Here is a 19,024-nt window from a genome sequence, read left to right as displayed (position 1 = left end):
CAATAGCCAAGTGTTCAAATATCATAGGGTATAGAACATGCTGGAAAGGATGGATATAAAAATTATCATACAATGCCATTCATACGCCATATCTATCGACATTTGTGCATATCCTCACGATGGTTGATCTTACTGTACCACTGTTAGTATGATAGAGACGTATTTTCAATCCAAGCACTGGGGGATTGTTGACAATCAAAAAAAGATGACATTGTCAATAAAAAAAATGATGGGAATTTGTACAATTCTGATAGATCATTCCGTAGCACCATGGTCATAATAAAGCAACGACCATGTTATTGCGCCTCTGTGTGGTGGAGCTGCTGCCGGAGAAATTGTAAAGCCAGCTTACAGAAGGTTGAAAACACCAACACGGTAACAATCGTTCCGACAGAATACTTAATTGCATTTCTAATGAAACAACGTTGGAACACGTACTTTCTGACAGAATCTTATTGTTCTTTAAGACCTCTCTGTAGCGAACTGCTTCCAATACCTTGACTGAAGTATTTCCCGAATATGATTGGCTGACTTTACTCAAGCAACAGGAAAATGATTTTTTTTTTCCTGACCCTGTGCAACCGCAACAGCTCCAGCGTGGTTGTTTGTCCCCTGTTGACGCTTTGGTCAATTTCTCAACATTAGTCATGTCGTCAGTTGTGTCTTCAACCAGTAGCAAGCGTTTCAGAGAGACGCAATCTCTTCTCGACGATAATATGTCCGTCGCCTCCGGTAGTAATGTCAGCCGTCAGCGCCAAACCAGGAAGGACGAGGTACGCTCAGCTCAACAAGCTTTGCACGTCGTAAATACTGTACTCTTAGCCAATCTGCTAAATCATTTTTCTGTTATTTGCTAGGCTATTCGAAAAAAAATCGAACAGGAACTGTCCAAGAAACGGGGAGGCAGCTCCAGAGTTCGCCAGACCAAGAAAGTTGCTGGTACCGTGTCTGCCCTAAGACCAGCTCAAGCTTTGACTGTGAAGGAGAATATTCTGATCATAGAAGCTGCTCAGCTTATGGCTGCCAAGAGAAGTGATTGTGTTCTCGTTGTCGACGAGGAAGATCACTTGAGTGGTATTTTCACCGTATGTTATAGTACCCATCTGCATAAGCACTTTCGAAAAATATTCCCTCCACTAACCGTTTTCTCACCCCCTTATAGGCGAAAGATTTAGCTTACCGCATTGTTGCCAATTCATTGGATGCTAGGTGAGAACTTCACCATATCAACTCATATTTTACTCCAATAGGACTCATCGTCTGTTTTTGTAGAACTACCTCTGTTGCGCAAATTATGACCAAAGGACCCATGTGCGTAACAGCTGATACCTCTGCTCAAGATGCTTTGAACTTGATGGTCTCACGTGGTTTCAGACACTTGGTAAGTGTGCCTTGAAGACAAGATACATTTTTGCTTCTCGCGTACTGATTTCAATGCCAGCCGGTTTGCAATGACGAAGGCGATATATTCGGTCTTCTGGATATTACAAAATGTCTCTATGAAGCTCTTGACAAAATGGAGCGTGCTTTTGGTTCATCGAGGAAATTGTATGATGCTTTGGAAGGTGTCGAAAAGGAATGGTCCAACGGCCCCATTCAACTGGTTCAATATATGGAAGCCTTGCGGGAAAAGATGTCTTGCCCTGATCTTAACACTGTACTTGATGGTGCATACCCAGTGGAAGTCAGCGTTAAAACTCAAGTTCGAGATGTTGCTAAACTTATGAAGGAACATCATACTACAGCTGTGTTGGTTATGGACCATGGCGAATTGGCTGGTATTTTTACCGTGAGTACAGTCTCTTTTTGCCTGCTTTATCAGCATTCAGACTCGAACCTAAATTTCCATTTCCATGTCAGTCCAAAGACATTGTCTTGCGCGTCATCGCCGCTGGGTTGGCTCCTGACAACTGCTCGGTTGTACGCGTCATGACACCTCACCCTGATACTGCTCATCCTAATACCAGTATATTGGATGCTTTGAAGAAGATGCATGGTACGTTTTCGGAGATGTGGATATAAACCTACATTGATTATTTATCTCTAACTCCTTCATCAGATGGTCATTACCTGAACTTGCCTGTATTGGACGAAGACAAGAATATTGTTGGATTGGTAGACGTGCTCAAGCTGACTTATGCCACATTGGAGCAGGTGAGATGTTGTGGATTGGATAACAGTGCATGATAAGTATCTGTATGGCGTACTAAATATGTTGTCTGCAATGCTTTCTGTTGATAGATCAACAGTATTGAAGGCTCCGATACGGATGGCTCAAAGTTTTGGAGTAGTTTTGCTATGGGTGAACATGCTGAAACAGAATCGGCCGTGTCAGATTCCCTCTCTCAAGCCGCCAATTCCAACATGTTCCAAGCTCCCAATTCTCCTCACCAAGAGCGTGTTCTTTCCCATCTCAACTTCCCTGAAATCACACCACAAGACAGTGCTTCAGTAGCCAACGATGAAAACAGATCCACAGTTAGCAGTCAACAAATGCGATCCAGAGATGATGGTACCTTCGCTTTCAAGTTTACTTCAGCCATGGGTAAAACACATCGCTTAAAATCCGATTATACCGATTTCGACACTTTGAAAAGTACCATCCGTAGTAAATTGATGACAGAGCATCTCTCATTGTCTCAGTCTTATGTTGAAGTCGTTGGCTCTGCCCCACCATCTGAGGAAGAGGAAGACTGGCTTCAGATTTCCTACTTGGACGACGAAAATGACTATGTCTTAATGACCTCTAATCAAGATTTGATGGATGCCGTTTCACTAGCTCGCAGACAAGGTCATGATCGTGTAAGGCTCCTTGTCCTAGATACCATCAGCAACCCAGTTGCTCCTCCTGCTTCCACTATCACGCCTACTGAAGTTGAAGAGAAGCCAAACGAAATTTCTGTCAATCCCACTGTAATGGAACAAGCTACACCCGCTTTGGAAGAAGCTGTTGTTGAGACGGAAAAGAAACAAAAGAAATCCAAGAAAACTAAAGGTAGCAGAAGGGAGACATTGACCAGCGACGAAGAATCCGAGCAAAGTGATGCGGAATCGACAGAACGCAAGCGGTCTGGCAAACGTGGTGCTAAGCGAGGTATCGCTGAAGAATACGGCATTCCTATACCTGATGACCTGCTTCTCCCTGCCGCCGTCACCTTCCTTGGTGTAGTCATTGCTACTGTATTCACCATTAGCAAAGTCACTTCAAGTTCAAGCAGATATTAGCTGGTTGACGCACTATGTCCTTTCGTAATTTTCTTTATCCCCTTTTTATTATTCCCACCAGAACGGTGTCCTCTTCTTCGTTTTCCTTGTTTGTGTTAAAATATATATTGCCAAGAGTTTTATGGATCCCTTTTCTTCCTTCCCATTCTTTTTCATGTTCCTGTATGCTCGATCATAATAAACAAAATGAGTATTATTTCCCATGCACCCTCCCCAAAAATTTCCGCTTACCATGCTTTGATTGGCATGTCGAAGTTTTTGTTCTTGGTTGGTGGCGTGCGTGATCTCAAGGTAATTGTAACTTTCCTGGCAACCGTTGCTATGGTTGCCCTTTCCATTGTCCAACGTTATGATTGTAACGCAAAATTATATAAGTTCGGTCACAGATATCACACTCCTTCAATAACCTCTCTATCTACAATCCCACACAATGGGTGACAGCGCAACTCTACACAAGAAGGAAGACTTTCAGGAATACGATGGCGCTCTTTGCTATAGAACGGACTATTCAGACGATTCGAAATGGAGACGGTTGTTGGCGTTAACAAAGAATCCTAATATACGGGTCAATGGATGTGGGCATGAAGGCCGCTCGCTTAAACCTTGCAAAGGGACCGACGACATGCTTGTGATTGAAGGACACGAATACAAAAACATGACGGCTCAAGACCTGCAACATATAGCAACTGAAGTATACTTGATGGCCGACAAGCAATCTATGGAAGATGGCACTTTCGTACTTGCTTATAACGACGCCATTTTTGAGGAAGACGAAAAGACCGGCGAGCTAAGGATGATTGGAAGTTTCCTAAAAACAACAAGATATCATGCTGCAGATATTTGGGTACCTCTAACTAGTCTGCTGTTGGTAACGCGGCGGGGATGACTTGACCGAGTTTGATAAAAAATGTCAATGCTTCAGCACACAGCTATTTTGTAGTAAGAATAGAACGATGGATTGATGTAATGACATTTGCTCTTCAAACTGCGGTGGTTTCTCATATTTATCTTTTCATCTGTTTGACACTCGATGAGATTGGATGCAGCAAAATGATATGATAAGCACGCCAATAACATTTCTTGGTCAGGTAAAACGTTGATGCGGTATGCTGAGTTAGCATGGTTGAACAGTGGCGCTTGCACGACGACGCCAGGCAACGGTTGCTATGGGTTACCTCCTCTTCTTAAATAAGCAGAGTGGCTGAAGGGTAACATAACACAATATAAAAACTCGTCCCAAATCTCGTAGATATCCATCCACACCTCTTCATTCCCTCTATCATACAATGACTATCACCGCAGATCTCCACACAGAGCAAGATATTCATAAAGTCGAAGTTGCATGTTTTCGAACGGATTATTCAGACGACGCAAAATGGGAGCGATTATTGGAGCTGGCAGCCAAACCTGGACCATTTTTAAAAGTATGCCGCAAGTATGCCGGTGGCGGCTCGTATCAATGTGGCGATGAAGGGGGCGGCATGGCCTTCATGTGCGTGTTGGAAGGACCTCAATTTGAGAATTTGACGGTTCAAGACCTGGTACCAAGGGCAACTGAAACGTTCTTTATAGCAGACCAACAGTCCATGAAGGATGACACATTTCTGCTTGTCCACACAGGTTATGAATTCGAGGACGACGAAGAAACCGACGACCTCAAGTGTACTGGCACCGTACTGAAATCAGGGCGATTGCTCGCTTCCGAAATATGGGCGCCTGCTACGAACTTGCCCATCGGTAACTGTGATTTTGAAGATTATAAACCTTTTGAACCTTAGTTTGCATCATGGTGACGCGTAAGACATGTCTATCAGGACCTTGCAAACATATTGATACTTCACTCCAAGCAGTCGTTATATTATTTCAACTCATTATGTATATTTTCGCCATTATCTCGATGTTTCAATCATGCAGTCTAATAAATAGATCAAATTTGGAAAAAAATCTCGCACCCGTTCTTGGGCTGAAAGGCATGATGTATCTAGGTGTTAGTTGATGTTTCGCTCTAAGAAGGTCACATTGTACAATATGGCTGGGTAATGATTACAATGCATCTCATCAGGCAGGCGTGGGCATTATTGCCGACAAATAGTCTATGCAAGACGGTATGTTTATAGTGGCTCCGAAAGCTGGCATATTCAACAGCTCAGGCGATGATATAGAAACAAAACCACCGATACACAGAAATGGGTAAAGGTTATACCCAACAGTGACAAAGCATGTTCGCTGTCCTCAGGATATACGATGCCCTTTTGTGACCAACAGCTCATTTGCTTGCGGATGAAAAGACCCTGTTATGCTTTGCTGACCATGGCTGCTTGTCCATTTCGTCAGTAGTTCATGTTTAGCAAGAATGACCAGACGGCGCAATCAGACGGCGCACAGCATATATACTAGGGTCGTTTCTACATCGGATACTTCATGCAATACATCATTTACATTCCGTTTATTGTGGATATGCTTCTCCGTTTAATAATTTAGTAAACTTGCATACATTTTATTATACTATAGCAGGTTGGGGCAAAGATCTTTGTACTATGGGTGGTGATAACGCAAAACAAATATGCTAGTGTGGTGTGCTTCTATTCTAGAAAACGAAAAGAAAAGATGGGTTTATCTTTTTACAAAATGAAGGCGGTCAAAAGTGCAGCTGCCATGGTCAAAGCGGTAGCAGCAACAGGACCAGGGGCGGCGCTGCTGGCGGCCGTTCCTGAGGTAGAAGGAGATGCTGATCCGCTGGTAGTACCGTTGGTGCTGTTCTGTTGCTTAGGCACGGAAGTATCTTGGTAAGCGCAGGATGAGGTAGTACACAAACACTGTCCAGCAACAGGATCCCACCAGAGTGGATTGCAGTTATCAGGCAAAGGAGTGCGATAACCAGCGGTGCCATTTGCAACACCAGAGGCAGGAACTGGGGTTTGCAAAGAGGGAGCTGAGCCGGGGCAATTGAAGCAGGTAGCGAAATTGGAAGTGTTGAAGTTACAAGCATTGATGAGATCGCCAGTGACCACAGTGGAATTGTAGTTGAGGTTTTCAAGACCGTTGCAAATTTCCTTGGGAGTAACAGGCTTTGAGCATTGCATGTAGGATTGGCTTGCAAGTTGAGAAGCAGGAACAGGGTTTTGCATCCATTGAAGAAGTTGATCGTTGGTGACAAACCAGACATCGGGCTTGGAAGCCAAGCTTTGAATGAAGCTGACAACACCACTCTTAAGTGCAGTGGCATCAGGCAAACCAGCATAGTTAGTCAAATGGGTAGGGTGAACATAGATACCGAAAGGCTGACGGTTGCCGTTGTAATGGCGATCAAAGTTAGTCTGAGACCAGGTAGTAACATCAGCAGGGGTACCGGCGAGGTACACATCCATAAGTTGAGGGATACTGGCATTGTCTAAGACAGCGTACATGGGCACTTCCCAAACGCCAGGGAGATTGACGGTGCCAGGGTTACAGATACCTGAGGTGAGGAAGCCCAAAAAAGTCAGTGCATGAAATAACAAATAGATCATCATTCCTACCACGCAAAACTCACCTGTCCAACAATCATTAGCTAGACCATTGTCCAAAGTATACGGCCTAGTTTCATAACAAAAGGTCAAACGGGGGTCTCAAACTATGATGTTTTTAGAAGCAAACATGACATTACCAGTAGCAATCATCAACGACAGCGGTAGCAGAAGTGTCATACAAGAAGCCTTGAGCAGCGATTTCCTTGAGAGTATCAGCGGTGTAGTTCAAGAAAGGAGCGCGGAAACCTTTCAGCATGCCATGTGGAACACCAGCATAAGCCTTCAACATATCAGCAGCAGCTTGAATTTCCCTATTAGTCAAACGAGAAGAAGGCCATGCACCGTTAATATATTTTCGTACAACCACGCGTGGGTGGGCGGGCAGGAATCAATCTAAACAGAGAAAGAAAATTTGCTTACTGTGCAGAAGGAGTTCCAACATGAGTGAAAGTGTGGTCGGCCACTTCATTGCCTAATTGCAGAGGGGAAATGAACCAAGGTCAGTCATCATGTTGACATGGGAGGAGAGGAGATTTGGCTTTGTAACACCTCAGTCCAAACGTCAAACAACGTTTCTTACCTTGAGCAAACCAGCTTTGGACCAAAGAAAAGTCAGTGTACATCATAGAGACATACCATGAGCCCTTGGCTTTGCAACCATTGGGATTTCTGGGAAAGCAGACAGTGAGCTATACATTCTTATTCAGACGCCTTCGACTGTGCCCGGATATCAACACTTACTGGACATTGAGGAGATCGTAAGCAGTTTGGAGTAGCTCAGGTTGAACGGAATCGTCAAAAGTGATGGTAACAAATTGCGGGGCATCGGCGGGCTTAATGCCTCCAGGGGGTGTTTGGGAAGCACACATGCATTTGGGAGCAATACACTTTGTTGGGTCGCAAGTATAAGGGTTAGTGCCGCCCTGAACGATAGTGGGTGTACCGTCTTGGGCCAAGACAAAAGATGATAAGAATGCAGCAGCCACTGCGAGGGAGGTTGCAAGAGACTTCATGTTCGTCGAATCAAGTGAAAGTTGAAGGACAAAAAAAGTAGGATGAAGCGAGAGAGAAACTGTCTTCCTGCAGCTTTTATTATTTTTTTTTCCTTCTCCTGGATTTCAAACAGCCTCGCAGTGTGTAACACCTTATTTTCTGGCCTGTGGGCTATTTTTGGGCGGGTGTTTCCAGGAATACCTTTTGACGCGCTATGATTGGTTAAACTGTGTAAATTGGAAAAATAAAATAAAGGTCAGGCCATGCAAGTGGGTCTGATTCATGAAGTAAAAGTCGCTTCGACATAGTTTACTGTAACAATATAAAGAAATGGGTTTTATTGTTATACAAAATTAATAGGTATTACAGATATTTTGAACGTAGGCAAGGCCATTAGGCTTCGGTCTTCTCGGAGACAGGAGCATTGGTCTTCTCGTTCTCCAAAGCGATGGCGGCTCTGTCCAAGTCGGAAAGCTCAGCATTCTCGCCATCGAACACAACGACCAACTCTTCAAGAGTGTAACCAGATGTTTCGACAAAGAAGAAGTAGACGACAACAAGTTCGACGGCAATCCAAATGACATAGACGAGGTAGTACTTCCAGTCAATGGCCTCAAGAGCAATGGGATTGACATAGGAGTTGAAGAAAAGAGCGGCATTGACAGCAAGGGAGGAGAGAGCCATACCCTTGGCACGGATGCTGAAAGGAAGAATTTCGACGGGATAGGCGATAGTGAGAGGACTCCATGCGATATCGTAGAAGAAGTAGTAGATGAAAATGAAGGTGACGAAAGCAGCTCCGATGCCGGAGTTGGAGTTTCCATCGGAGGTAGCATGGGCGGCCAAACCGGTCCAGATGGCGAAAGTGATCAACATACCAGTGGTAGCAATCAAGAACAATGGGCGACGACCCACACGTTCAATGAGCCATGAACCGAAGTAGGCGGCGAACAAGTTGAAGATTTGCAAAACACCATTGATAACGAATTTGGTGACAGTGTTGGTAATACCAATACCGTTCAAAACCTTGTTGATATAGTAGGAAACAAGACCGTTACCGGACCATTGTGAGAAGAAACCAACAGCAACAACGAGGAAAGATCTCTTTCGGTTTCCGGCTAAAATGTATCCCATTGAATTAATCACCTGCGACATCAAATAAACAAAATACTGAGACAAAACAACTCACGAGTATTGACAAGATCAAACCATGAACGGTTAGCAGCAGCTTGTTCGAGACGGATGGTTTCGACGATTTCGCGGTATTCAAACTGGACGAGTTCATTGTTGGGATCGCCGTTACCGTGGAGATTGGCCAAAATCTGAAGGGCTTCGTCCTCTCTCTTTCTGGAAATCAACCATCTAGGAGATTCGGGAAGAGTGAAGATGAAGATAACCTGGATAAGAGAGAAGAGACCCTGAAGAATGGAAGGGATTCTCCAACTCCATTCGTTGGGGATATAGAAAGTACCAAAGGTAGTCCAGGCGGCAATGATAGATCCCAGGTACCATGAGGAGTTGTAAATCTGGGTGTCGAAACCTGAGAATCAGTCGGGGGTCCAAATAATATGTTGCCGGTAAAACAATAAAAAATCACTTACACCGGTCACAGTACCACGTTGCTTGGGATGAGAAATTTCGACAATGAGAGTAGGAGCAGCATTACCGGAGATAGCAGTACCGAAACCAATGAGGAAACGAGCACCAATGAACATGCCGACATTAGTAGAGCCACCCTGAAGACCAACACCCAACAAGACAATAAGGGAACCGATCTACAAATTGTCAAAGGGGTTGTTTAGTATGGAGAGTAATACATGGCGTTTTTTGATGTTCTTTGAATTAAATCGCTTACCATAATAGCCATTCTACGACCAAGACGATCGGTAAGCTGGTAAGCGAAGAAAAGAGCACAAATACCACCAACTTGTTGAATGGCATTCAATAGACCGAGTGAAGAGGAGCTGGGGTTTTGGAAATCTAAAGAAATGGTCAAAGAAAAATGAATGAGTTTTTTTTTTGTTGAATCGATTTACACATTAATTCAGCGTCTTGATTACTTACAGGAAGTCCAAGTATCCAAGACTTGAAGACCCTGTTGATGAAATTTACAAAAAGAAAAGTGGAAGGGATCAGCATTCCCGAACATGACAAATGAAAGAAAATCATAGAGAGTGATCTTACGTTCATCATACTACCATCGTAACCGTTAATGGCAGAGTTGACGACGAGAACAGCTGAATACCAGTACAACTTCAACATACCACCCTGGGTGGCCCATCCCTTTTCCTGCTGCAAGGCTGAATTGTCAAGCTGCTTCTTCTGGAACATGATAATAGATAGCTGGATAATCAAGTCTGGGGTAGGCTGATTTTGTACTTCAATATATAGTCGCTGAGTCCCCACGTGTCTGGTGAGGATTTAGTCAGGATTAGAGTTCTCTCCAGGATCTAGAAAGGAAAGCGGTACGTGTGGGGAAAATCTGAGCTTCTATCTCCATTAGGTTGAACCAGTCCGGGAGCTCTATTCCCCAAGGCGGAGATTGTTGAAAGTGCCTGAGTTCTCACATCCAAGAGGGCGGGTTTTGGTTTTCCTCATAAATATCCTACAGTTTGGTACTTCCATATCTCTCAGCATGAGACTGACGACAAAGAAGTATGGAAAGCAAGAGTCAATGTAGGAAACAATATAGAAAGCACTGAATGACTTTGAGTATGGTGTGCCTTGGTGTCACATGAGTCGAGAGATTGAGGGCCTTTCAATCGTGGAATTAAAATGATTTCCTTTTCTCCATTTGAACATGTTGCGTTCTTTTGAGGAGAAAACTTCCGAGTTCTCCTGCCATCCTTGGAACAACAAAATATAACGCACTACATGTGGCGGTAACAAATTGCTACAAGACCTCCAGTACTTTTCCCCTTTTGCATCTGAAAGCGAAACATCCCAATACACAAACCAAAACTATAACACGACACGAGTTGCAAAAGTGATGCTTTTTCAAGAATCGCTGCTGATAATGAACCTTCTGAGTGGTTACGGTTTATTATTACTCCGTCAGAGACATTCTGGTAGAAAAGTGGAGCAGCAGCTGACTCCGGAGTCACTTTACTTATTCTTGTTATGGAGGTCCCGACACCACGATAGAACGATGCTGTTGGCAAAAAGTGTACGAGGACTCCACCCTGCGTAGAATACATGATGACCACCCTGAAGAATTCAAGTCAGTCATTTTTTTTGCAACCGTCTTTTGTGTAAACAGTGGCGCTGTCTTACCGGAATCTCAACTAGAGAGCACGCAGCCGTGGGTTCATTTTCCTTTCCACTCGCTTAAAGGAGAAATTGGAAAATAGAATGGAGAAATCAGTGTCTCTTTGACTAAAAGGTGTACATTCTCCCGTTCTGAAAAAGGTGGAAACCACATTTCCCTTTGCATCCTCTTACCTCGTCGATACTGCTGGGCAAATTCTCTACCGCCGTCTGGGTTGACAAGGGCATCACGTTGTCCTCTGGCCACATGGAGATAAATAATTTTGATTTAGTACATGCATGCTACACAACCTGAATTTGAATAGTAGCGCACTATACTGCATACGTACATCATAATGAGGCTTGGGACTAGGTTCCCTTGCTGATACGCCTTTTCACAATAGGTCACAGGCGAGTGGTCCAGCAAGAATGCCCGGTTTATCGGCTCCTTCATCATGGCCACTTTTTTAGCAAAGAACATGTCATGGTGAATACGCAAGGCTCCATTGAACGATACCACGCCTCGAACCGAAGTATCAACATCCTCAAAGCCCTCTTGGTATTGACTTTGATTAGCAGTCATCGCTGCCATCATGGCCAAATGTCCGCCAGCCGAATCGCCTGTTCAAAAACTTCTGAATGAGTCTCACTGTTCTACAAAATCGTATTTCCTTACGGCTTTAGCCAAATTTACCAGCAAGAACGATGAAATTCGGGTCTCCGCCAAAGTTATTGATGCACTGTTTGACCCAGCGTATGGCGCGCTTAACGTCTTTGAGGTGTGTGGGGTATGCATTAATGGGTGCCAAACGATACGCAATGTTGACAACAATCTACGGCAAACAAACGCAAGATAGTCAAAAAATAATCGGTCAACCGCGTAATTTCCTATCCGTTGCAACGTGGTAACTAGCTATCAGACTTACCCATTTTTCTTCGGTAATAAGATCGTTTTCGTACGGGTATAGATGGTTTTTGGACCCCATTCTCCATGCGCCGCCATGAATGTGGATCTAACGGTATCGGGAAAGATAATGTTAAACGTGGGACAAGAAGAACACAATGTAAAAGGGGCCCTTACCAAGACAGGACGAAGACCAGGAGGTTTCTCAACAGCAGTATAAACATCGAGCATCATCTTTCGAGGTTGATTATAATCATTTGTTTGCTTGATGGCATCCAACGCTTCCTCTCGCGTAGCGTAGGTTACTACAATGGAGACAAAATTTTGTTTAACATCTATTCCGTTGACAAGTGAGAGACATTTGTTGAGGAAGGCCCAAGAAAAAAACACATACTGTGGGGGTGAATGATGATACCGTCGTTTTTCAGCACAGGGTGAATGAGTCTTTTAATCTGGCGCAAACTGATGTAGGTTCACAATACGTTAGATGGAACATTTAGCGAGGTCCATGCGTGCAGCTGAAAAGACGTATATTTACCTCGTGATGTCAGGAATGCCAGTATTATCATTGGCAAACCTAGTAGCGAGTTCTTTCTCGTAATAGGGTTTGGATTGAATCTGCTCCCATAAGACAGCAAATGCTGCAATAGTGTTTAAGATATCGATGTAATATGCTAAATGTGCCAAGCTGTAACCTAACCAACCAACAGCGTTAATTCAAGCGCTCACGGTGGGATCCCAAGATTGCAGTTCCTAGTCCGAGTTTACTTACGAAATCCACCAAAGGCTTTGGTCATGACCATGAATACGAACTTAATAGCCATGACATGAAGTGGATTCTCTGCAAACGCAGACGTAACTGGTTCGGTCACCAGTTTGTATCGTGGTACAGATTGTATGAACCGGTCATCAAATGTCGAAAAGAATGCTAGAGACCAGACGATTGTCCCAGTGATGTACAGAGTGGCTGCCAGAGCAGCAATGATGGCAACCATGTAGCAATCACAGAAATATGGATAGGTGAGGATTCGAATTTTTTACCGAGTTGACCAAACATGCGCAGTTTGAATGACTCGAGAGCATGACGATCAAACAGTCTCCTTTTACTGCCCACTATGATTCGAGTGATGCGTGAAGTCCGCAAAAATCTCACAATCGTCTATTATTTACTGGAAGCGTCTTTTTGGACCGTACTCGTGTGAAATAGGTATTTTAATGATAGCGAAATGTGTCTTGGATGCACATCAGGTCCGTGTGGCTGGTGCTGTTGTTGTAAAGTCAAGATAATTGGGCTAAAAGTGGCAGGGTCCCGAACCACGGCAACTATATAAAGTTGATAGGAAAGCGAGTATCATCTACTATCCATGGTTCCTTCGATCTGGAGTAACACATCAACAAGCTATTTGCATCTGTTGAGGCGTTCAATATTGGCATGTTCAGTAAAATGGCTCTCGTATAACGAGGCTCTAAACTCTAATTGCTCTATCAAAGCTAATGCTGCAGAATCTATAAAATGTATATCCTATCCTGCATTATTTCTTACAAATGGGTTATAAAAATTAATGTTTATTTTCTTCCCAAATAATCAATAGATAATATTACTGCTTCCAACCAGCTACTCGTCTGCCCCTGACATACACGTGACTGAGACATCTTTCATCGCCAGTAAACAAGAACTTCTGAAGAGTTTCCCAGGCACCATCGTGTCGGAACAGGCGGACAGGACCATTATCAGAAGCATCAACAACAAGAGCATCGAAATCCTTTCCAACCTTGAAGTTACCAATCTTGTCCTCCATACCAACGACCTTTGCACCACCCAGTGTTGCAAGATAGATCAATTCTTTAGCATCCAGTGCTTTGTATGGCTTGGGAGAACGATTTCCGTATTGAGATTTCAAGATACCAATGGTGTTGGAGGCAGTAAAAGCGGACCGCATAGCGTCCAAAATGGAGGTTGCAAATCCACCTGCAACATCGGTTCCAAGACTGCACTTGATATCCAGGTCCAAATAGTGTCGGATATCAGCAACGCCACTTTGCAGATTGAAGTTAGAGTTTGGACAATGTGATACGCCGGCCTCGCGCTCCTTGATAAGCTTGAGTTCATCCTCTGTCATATGAACGCAATGAGCCATGATCGTCTTATCGTTGAGAAGACCATGGTCGTCGTAAACCGCCGTATAATTAACAGAGTTGGGGAATAATGATTGAGTAAATTCGATCTCAGCTACATTTTCACACAAATGAGATTGAATCGGAACTTGATACTCCTTGGCCAGGTCTCCTAAGGCTTTGAGGAGGGGGGACGTGCAAGAGATTGCAAAGCGAGGTGTGATAATGGGAGTCAAAAGCTCGTTGTTTTTGGCCTGAACATATTCAATGAAGGTTCTTGTGTCGCTGACACTTGATTCTGTCTTTTCGATGTAGTAGTCTGGCGAGTTTTGGTCCATGTTCACCTTTCCGATGTAAGCACGCTGACCCTTTTCTTCAATGACATCCGTCAAGATCTTGCTAGCTTCCAAGTGAATGGTGGCAAACCAGCTGCAGGTCGTAGTACCACAGCTCAAAAACCTATCCACAACCTTGCTATATACGTTTTGAGCATGTTCGGATTCTGCATACTCAGCCTCTTTAGGGAATGTGTACGTGTCGAGCCAGTCGAGCAGAGGTAGGTCCATTCCGGTAGCTGCATATGAAAATTGCGGAGCATGCTGAGGTAGGATAGATAAGCCAGGAAGTCAGTCAAAAAAGCTTACAGGTGGGTGGTGGCGGCAGATCCACAAACCATCAACTTACCGCATGAGTATCAATAAAGCCAGGAAGAATGAATTGATCTTTTTTCAAAACGTTGACCTGTGGGTTTCAAATGCAAGCATGTTTCATGAGTGACCGATCCGACCGACATACCATTCATTGATTTACAATTTGGGTTTACTTACATTATATTGCTTGTTCTCCAGCAGACTGAGTCCAGACAAAAATTCATTCAGCTTGTCGACCTTGCGCTCCATAAGCACAATCTTGCCGGTGGCGACATTGACTACTACCACAGCATTTTCATTGATTTCGAGGTCGCTTGGAGATAATGAGTGTATAACAGTACCATGGAAGACCATGAACTCTTGTGTTGAAGATGGGCTAGGCATGATGAAGTAAGAAAGTGCAGACAATTCAAAAAAGCATTGACAGGTTTAGCGGCGGCTGCCTTTATACAGCTGATAAAATGTGTCGGAAGACGAAATATTCTTTATCTATAAAAAAAGCGGATAGGTATAAAATAATTACGATAAGGGTATAAACCATGAATAAAGGCACCTTGCACAACGCCACAAGCCCGCAAATGCCCGTATGTTTCAATCTGAGAAAGGTGAATTGGTGAATCCATATTGCTGCCCTTTGCCATCTGAAGAGTATATTTTCCCCAGCCGCCATCTGGAATGGCCTATATTTTGTCTCATGCCTGACCAGTCTCCGAAACTATACGGTTGTACCGCTTCGGAAAAGGATTTTGTAGCTGCCATGGAGAGTACAGCAACCGATGATCCCGAGGCTGACCACCGGAGTCTTTGTGATGACCACATACCAGCTAACAGAAGAAGACACAACCCCCAGGCAACAGATAGCAAACTTGCCGCTCCTTCGATGTTGATGGTGGTATAGGCGGTGGTTCCATTTCTGAAGGCAGTCGTATTGGCTCTTTCACCAGTGATAGACAGTAATTGTAACGTCAAAGCGATATCACCTAGATGCAAAGATAAATCGTGGGCCGTAAGATTGGTTCCGACTCCATTGGTATCAAAGTGTCTAAGGTAGCCTTGATACCCTAAGGCCCTGGTGATGGCTATACCGCCGCTCAAAAAGGGAGCTAATCCCAAAAATTGCCCGGCAGTTACATTTCCATTTATCAAGCCTTGACCATTAACAGGGTATATTGCTCTGGACGGATTTGGGCCCCGTTGTATAATGCTTGGTTCGGTTATATACACTCCTCCGCTTTGCCTAGTCGTATTGTCGATGGCCACCACAAAACTTTCGATATTGACACGGCAAGTCCATGCTCGTATTTGAGTAAAATTAGATTGCGAATTTTCTGGAATGGTATTATTTACAAGCACTACCACTTGGTCCACAAAATCCATACTTCCATTCGGGTACGTTCCATAGTTGTATGCCTTCTTGAGAAAATACTGCCGCCAATAAAGATTGGCTCCGGTGATAACCCCATTATTAATTTGCCCTGCCTGCATGCCAGCTGTCACCATGTTTCCTTTCAGAGAAAGAACATTCAAATCTACGTAGTTGAGATTGACATAGTAAACATTCGTGACAAAATTGGTTTGTACCAATTGGCAGATAGGGGTCACTTTAAAAGCGGTAAGAGAGGCATTATCGAAGTTATTGGCAGATGCGATATCATTAGCAGGGCTAATAAAATTGGTTGGAAAGATTTGTCTCCTGAAGAACACTCGTTCTAGGTTGCTTACAGCTGTAGAGAACTGTAACTGTCCAATGGCCCCCATAGTGATGGGTGTGAGGTCTGTGACGACCAAGTTGGCGGCTCTTTGCCACATGGCTTCGGTGGTGGAGACGCATAACCCAGAAAAGGCAGGAGTGAATTGGAGTAAAATGACAGCAAAGATAAACAGACTGGCACCAAATGGGCTGTCAAAGGTGAGCAGCGCCCGAACGCTCGTGAACCATCCATCCATCAAATCCAGGAACACATCTCCACGTGTGCCATCTTTCCTGAGTAAGGTGGAAAGGATCACATCGGTTTTCTTCATTCGTAGATACAGTCCCAGCCCTCCCAGTAAGCTACTTATGCAAATGGAGACCACCATAGCTAGGTGGGTGTTCCACCATGGTAGCTTTATAGGACCCTCAGCTTCTTCAAGTATTTTTCCAATCATTGTCGATGCAAAGTGCAAGGCAATCACAATGCCAGTGGCAAGAACCAGCACCAGAAGGATGGCAATCATAGGTAATAGGTCTCCTATATTCCTAGCCTTAGTAATTTTTTCTACGACTTCTTCGTCGTTTTGATCCCCGGCGTTGCCATCGGAAGTGCCAGTCATGATAGACAGCCGCAACGCCGAAGAGCTGTCATGATCATCGTAATGTCTTTGCATCTTCAGGCAAGAAACTTGCTAGCAATTAGGGATCTCGATTTGCAAACTTTGTGAATGTCACAAATAAATACAAGCTGGAAGACGATATGATGTTTCCCCGGCTGTAAAGTCATACGAAAATCCCTAAAGCCCATTTATGGTTTGGTCAATATAGTTCTAATTTTATATACGTTAACCCCATTCGCACATCCAGCATCGGTAGACTTTGGCGAAGGCTGTATTCAGTATGAACATTGTGAGAAAGTCCAATATCTCAGCCTCAAGTCGCAGCTCAGGGTTAACACGTTTTAAATATCAGTAAAAAACTTGGATCTCCAAAAAGGCTTGAGAGTAACGCCATGCTTTCCTTCCTCGGCTGGCTGATCACGAGGACAGTTCCAGCCCCTTACGTACAGTTTCTCAGTACCCATACTATTCAACCACACTCTTTGATTCGTACCTGCGGTCTGCAACGCAGAACGACGTGTTACCTGTATCTTGGTTATGGTTAACTGGAACGTTGGCAGCGTAGCACTTCATGAGCAAGGTCATGAAACGAGCTTTGAAAATACGGGAAATTACGTATGCTCTCAGTCGATGGCGTGTATGATAAGTGAATTGTTTCCACAATGCTTTCAGTCTGGCCTGGAGCCTTTGTTGAGGATCCCCGACTGTGGCGCCGCGAAAACAAGCCAACAGAAGTCTGCGATGGCCTGCTAAGATGTTACAATCTATTTTGAATGCATCTAGGGCAAGCTACTGACCAAGGAATTGAGATATGGCAGCAGTATGCAATTTTCAAATATTGTGCCGGTCTTACATTTGGATGGTAGTAGAAAGTGCAGATTTCAAGGTTCAAGTCTACGAAATACTCCGCCGCAGTTACAGCTCACTCGCCCAAAAAATGCTTGTATAGGTAATTTATTTGCTGTAAGGCATCGATCGAGTTCCATGTTTGCATCTATTATCGTTTTCCATGATTGCAGGATTTTGTGGATATTTTATTAATTATGTCGTTCATATTCTCTTCAATAATTCATTGATTGAGGGTACTATGAGGTTATTGATGAAATGACTATAATAATGAGAAATGTAAAACTTTAAAAATTCCAAACTCTGAATTTCACCTTCTCAATGATGGATAAAGGTAAGATACAAATATACTTCTGGTCTGTTTTGATTCCTTTAATTTGAAAATATAACGAAAGGTCTGTAGGCTTTACAGCAAATTACGTCGGGCCATGCTCGTTCAACGGCGTGGCTGATGCATTTAGAAGAATCTCAACTCGTTAAGATAGATAAAATAGGCGCTAATCGATCATATACTACAGACTATGAATAAAAAAATTCTGAAAAATGAAGCAATGCCATAATCCAAAATGTATTTCGCTATAGCTTCTTTGAAAGCAATATAACTCCCTCCATAATGAAAAGATTTTTTCGTAGACAACATAGACTTGAATCTCCGAAATGACCAAAACTTTTTGCAAGGGTGCTTCCCCTTTAACTCGATCAATTTTGAGTCAGTGCATATCGCAGCTTACTTGATTGTACCATGAATTGTACCATGAATTTTTTATACACTGCTCTTTATCAACAGTCAAAGTCCTCGTAGAGGGTAGAAAAATGTTGACATGTAAACTCTATACGTGCAAAATACAATTATTTCTTTATCAATCTTGCTATACAAGCGAGCCAAGCAGCGTTTGCTCTATAATGCAGCTGCGAACCGCTAAAGCTGAAATTATTTATCCTCTATTTATCGATTTTATAGCCCTTCTATATGTTCGACTTCTGGCCGAGTCCCTTACGAGCAACGGCTGTACCGGTGTTTATGTATCGCTTGACAAAGTTTCTAAGGTACCCGAGATATAGCATGCATTACCATGTAGAAGGATAATATCAGCGACATATTTTTCATTGACTGAGCCTAGCAAAGCTATTCAGGCAGTACGCAGTTCCTCCAATCAAAAGGGAGTTTAAAGGCAGCCATCCAGGAACCATTACCAAACGTTGAGCTCAGACGCAATTGCTCA

At 43.6% G+C, this 19,024-nt stretch overlaps 7 protein-coding genes across 7 annotated transcripts; 2 read left to right on the top strand and 5 right to left on the bottom strand.

Annotated features, from left to right (window-relative positions):
• Positions 1-512: 512 nt before the first annotated feature.
• On the top strand, positions 513-3,398 carry K450DRAFT_226735 (uncharacterized protein). Its single transcript, XM_051586611.1, has 8 exons — positions 513-773; positions 858-1,085; positions 1,163-1,209; positions 1,273-1,381; positions 1,442-1,789; positions 1,861-1,996; positions 2,060-2,154; positions 2,242-3,398. Exons 1-8 carry the CDS (start codon positions 648-650, stop codon positions 3,223-3,225), a joined length of 2,073 nt encoding a protein of 690 aa, XP_051447754.1. The 5' UTR covers positions 513-647; the 3' UTR covers positions 3,226-3,398.
• K450DRAFT_226733 (uncharacterized protein) lies at positions 3,399-4,127 on the top strand. Its single transcript, XM_051586610.1, has 2 exons — positions 3,399-3,516; positions 3,601-4,127. Exon 2 carries the CDS (start codon positions 3,656-3,658, stop codon positions 4,109-4,111), a length of 456 nt encoding a protein of 151 aa, XP_051447753.1. The 5' UTR covers positions 3,399-3,516; positions 3,601-3,655; the 3' UTR covers positions 4,112-4,127.
• Positions 4,128-5,645: 1,518 nt separating this feature from the next.
• Positions 5,646-7,792, bottom strand: K450DRAFT_226725 (uncharacterized protein). Its single transcript, XM_051586609.1, has 6 exons — positions 7,476-7,792; positions 7,315-7,403; positions 7,155-7,206; positions 6,872-7,045; positions 6,758-6,801; positions 5,646-6,682 (listed from the first exon to the last, which is right to left on the bottom strand). The coding sequence occupies exons 1-6, from the start codon at positions 7,745-7,747 to the stop codon at positions 5,847-5,849; spliced, it is 1,467 nt and encodes a 488-aa protein (XP_051447752.1). The 5' UTR covers positions 7,748-7,792; the 3' UTR covers positions 5,646-5,846.
• Positions 7,793-8,120: 328 nt separating this feature from the next.
• K450DRAFT_170619 (uncharacterized protein) lies at positions 8,121-9,989 on the bottom strand (the record flags this gene model as incomplete). The annotated part of the gene is made up of 6 exons (XM_051584120.1): positions 8,121-8,845; positions 8,917-9,267; positions 9,343-9,502; positions 9,583-9,707; positions 9,792-9,822; positions 9,912-9,989. The coding sequence occupies 6 exons, from the start codon at positions 9,987-9,989 to the stop codon at positions 8,121-8,123; spliced, it is 1,470 nt and encodes a 489-aa protein (XP_051447751.1).
• Positions 9,990-11,168: 1,179 nt separating this feature from the next.
• K450DRAFT_226712 (uncharacterized protein) lies at positions 11,169-12,453 on the bottom strand. Its single transcript, XM_051586608.1, has 7 exons — positions 12,416-12,453; positions 12,286-12,339; positions 12,055-12,120; positions 11,900-11,986; positions 11,668-11,806; positions 11,324-11,594; positions 11,169-11,240 (listed from the first exon to the last, which is right to left on the bottom strand). The coding sequence occupies exons 3-7, from the start codon at positions 12,109-12,111 to the stop codon at positions 11,222-11,224; spliced, it is 573 nt and encodes a 190-aa protein (XP_051447750.1). The 5' UTR covers positions 12,112-12,120; positions 12,286-12,339; positions 12,416-12,453; the 3' UTR covers positions 11,169-11,221.
• On the bottom strand, positions 11,641-12,957 carry K450DRAFT_226705 (uncharacterized protein). Its single transcript, XM_051586607.1, has 6 exons — positions 12,650-12,957; positions 12,416-12,572; positions 12,286-12,339; positions 12,055-12,120; positions 11,900-11,986; positions 11,641-11,806 (listed from the first exon to the last, which is right to left on the bottom strand). The coding sequence occupies exons 1-4, from the start codon at positions 12,870-12,872 to the stop codon at positions 12,108-12,110; spliced, it is 447 nt and encodes a 148-aa protein (XP_051447749.1). The 5' UTR covers positions 12,873-12,957; the 3' UTR covers positions 11,641-11,806; positions 11,900-11,986; positions 12,055-12,107.
• Positions 12,958-13,415: 458 nt separating this feature from the next.
• K450DRAFT_226702 (uncharacterized protein) lies at positions 13,416-15,053 on the bottom strand. Its single transcript, XM_051586606.1, has 3 exons — positions 14,820-15,053; positions 14,677-14,733; positions 13,416-14,591 (listed from the first exon to the last, which is right to left on the bottom strand). Exons 1-3 carry the CDS (start codon positions 15,024-15,026, stop codon positions 13,476-13,478), a joined length of 1,380 nt encoding a protein of 459 aa, XP_051447748.1. The 5' UTR covers positions 15,027-15,053; the 3' UTR covers positions 13,416-13,475.
• Positions 15,054-19,024: the final 3,971 nt, after the last annotated feature.

The sequence above is a fragment of the Umbelopsis ramanniana genome, assembly GCF_025399195.1.
Source record: "Umbelopsis ramanniana AG unplaced genomic scaffold K450scaffold_8, whole genome shotgun sequence".
NCBI classification, from domain to species: domain Eukaryota; kingdom Fungi; phylum Mucoromycota; class Umbelopsidomycetes; order Umbelopsidales; family Umbelopsidaceae; genus Umbelopsis; species Umbelopsis ramanniana.
The sequence above is the reverse complement of the archived record's forward strand: the minus strand, read 5'-3'. Positions and strand labels throughout refer to the sequence as shown.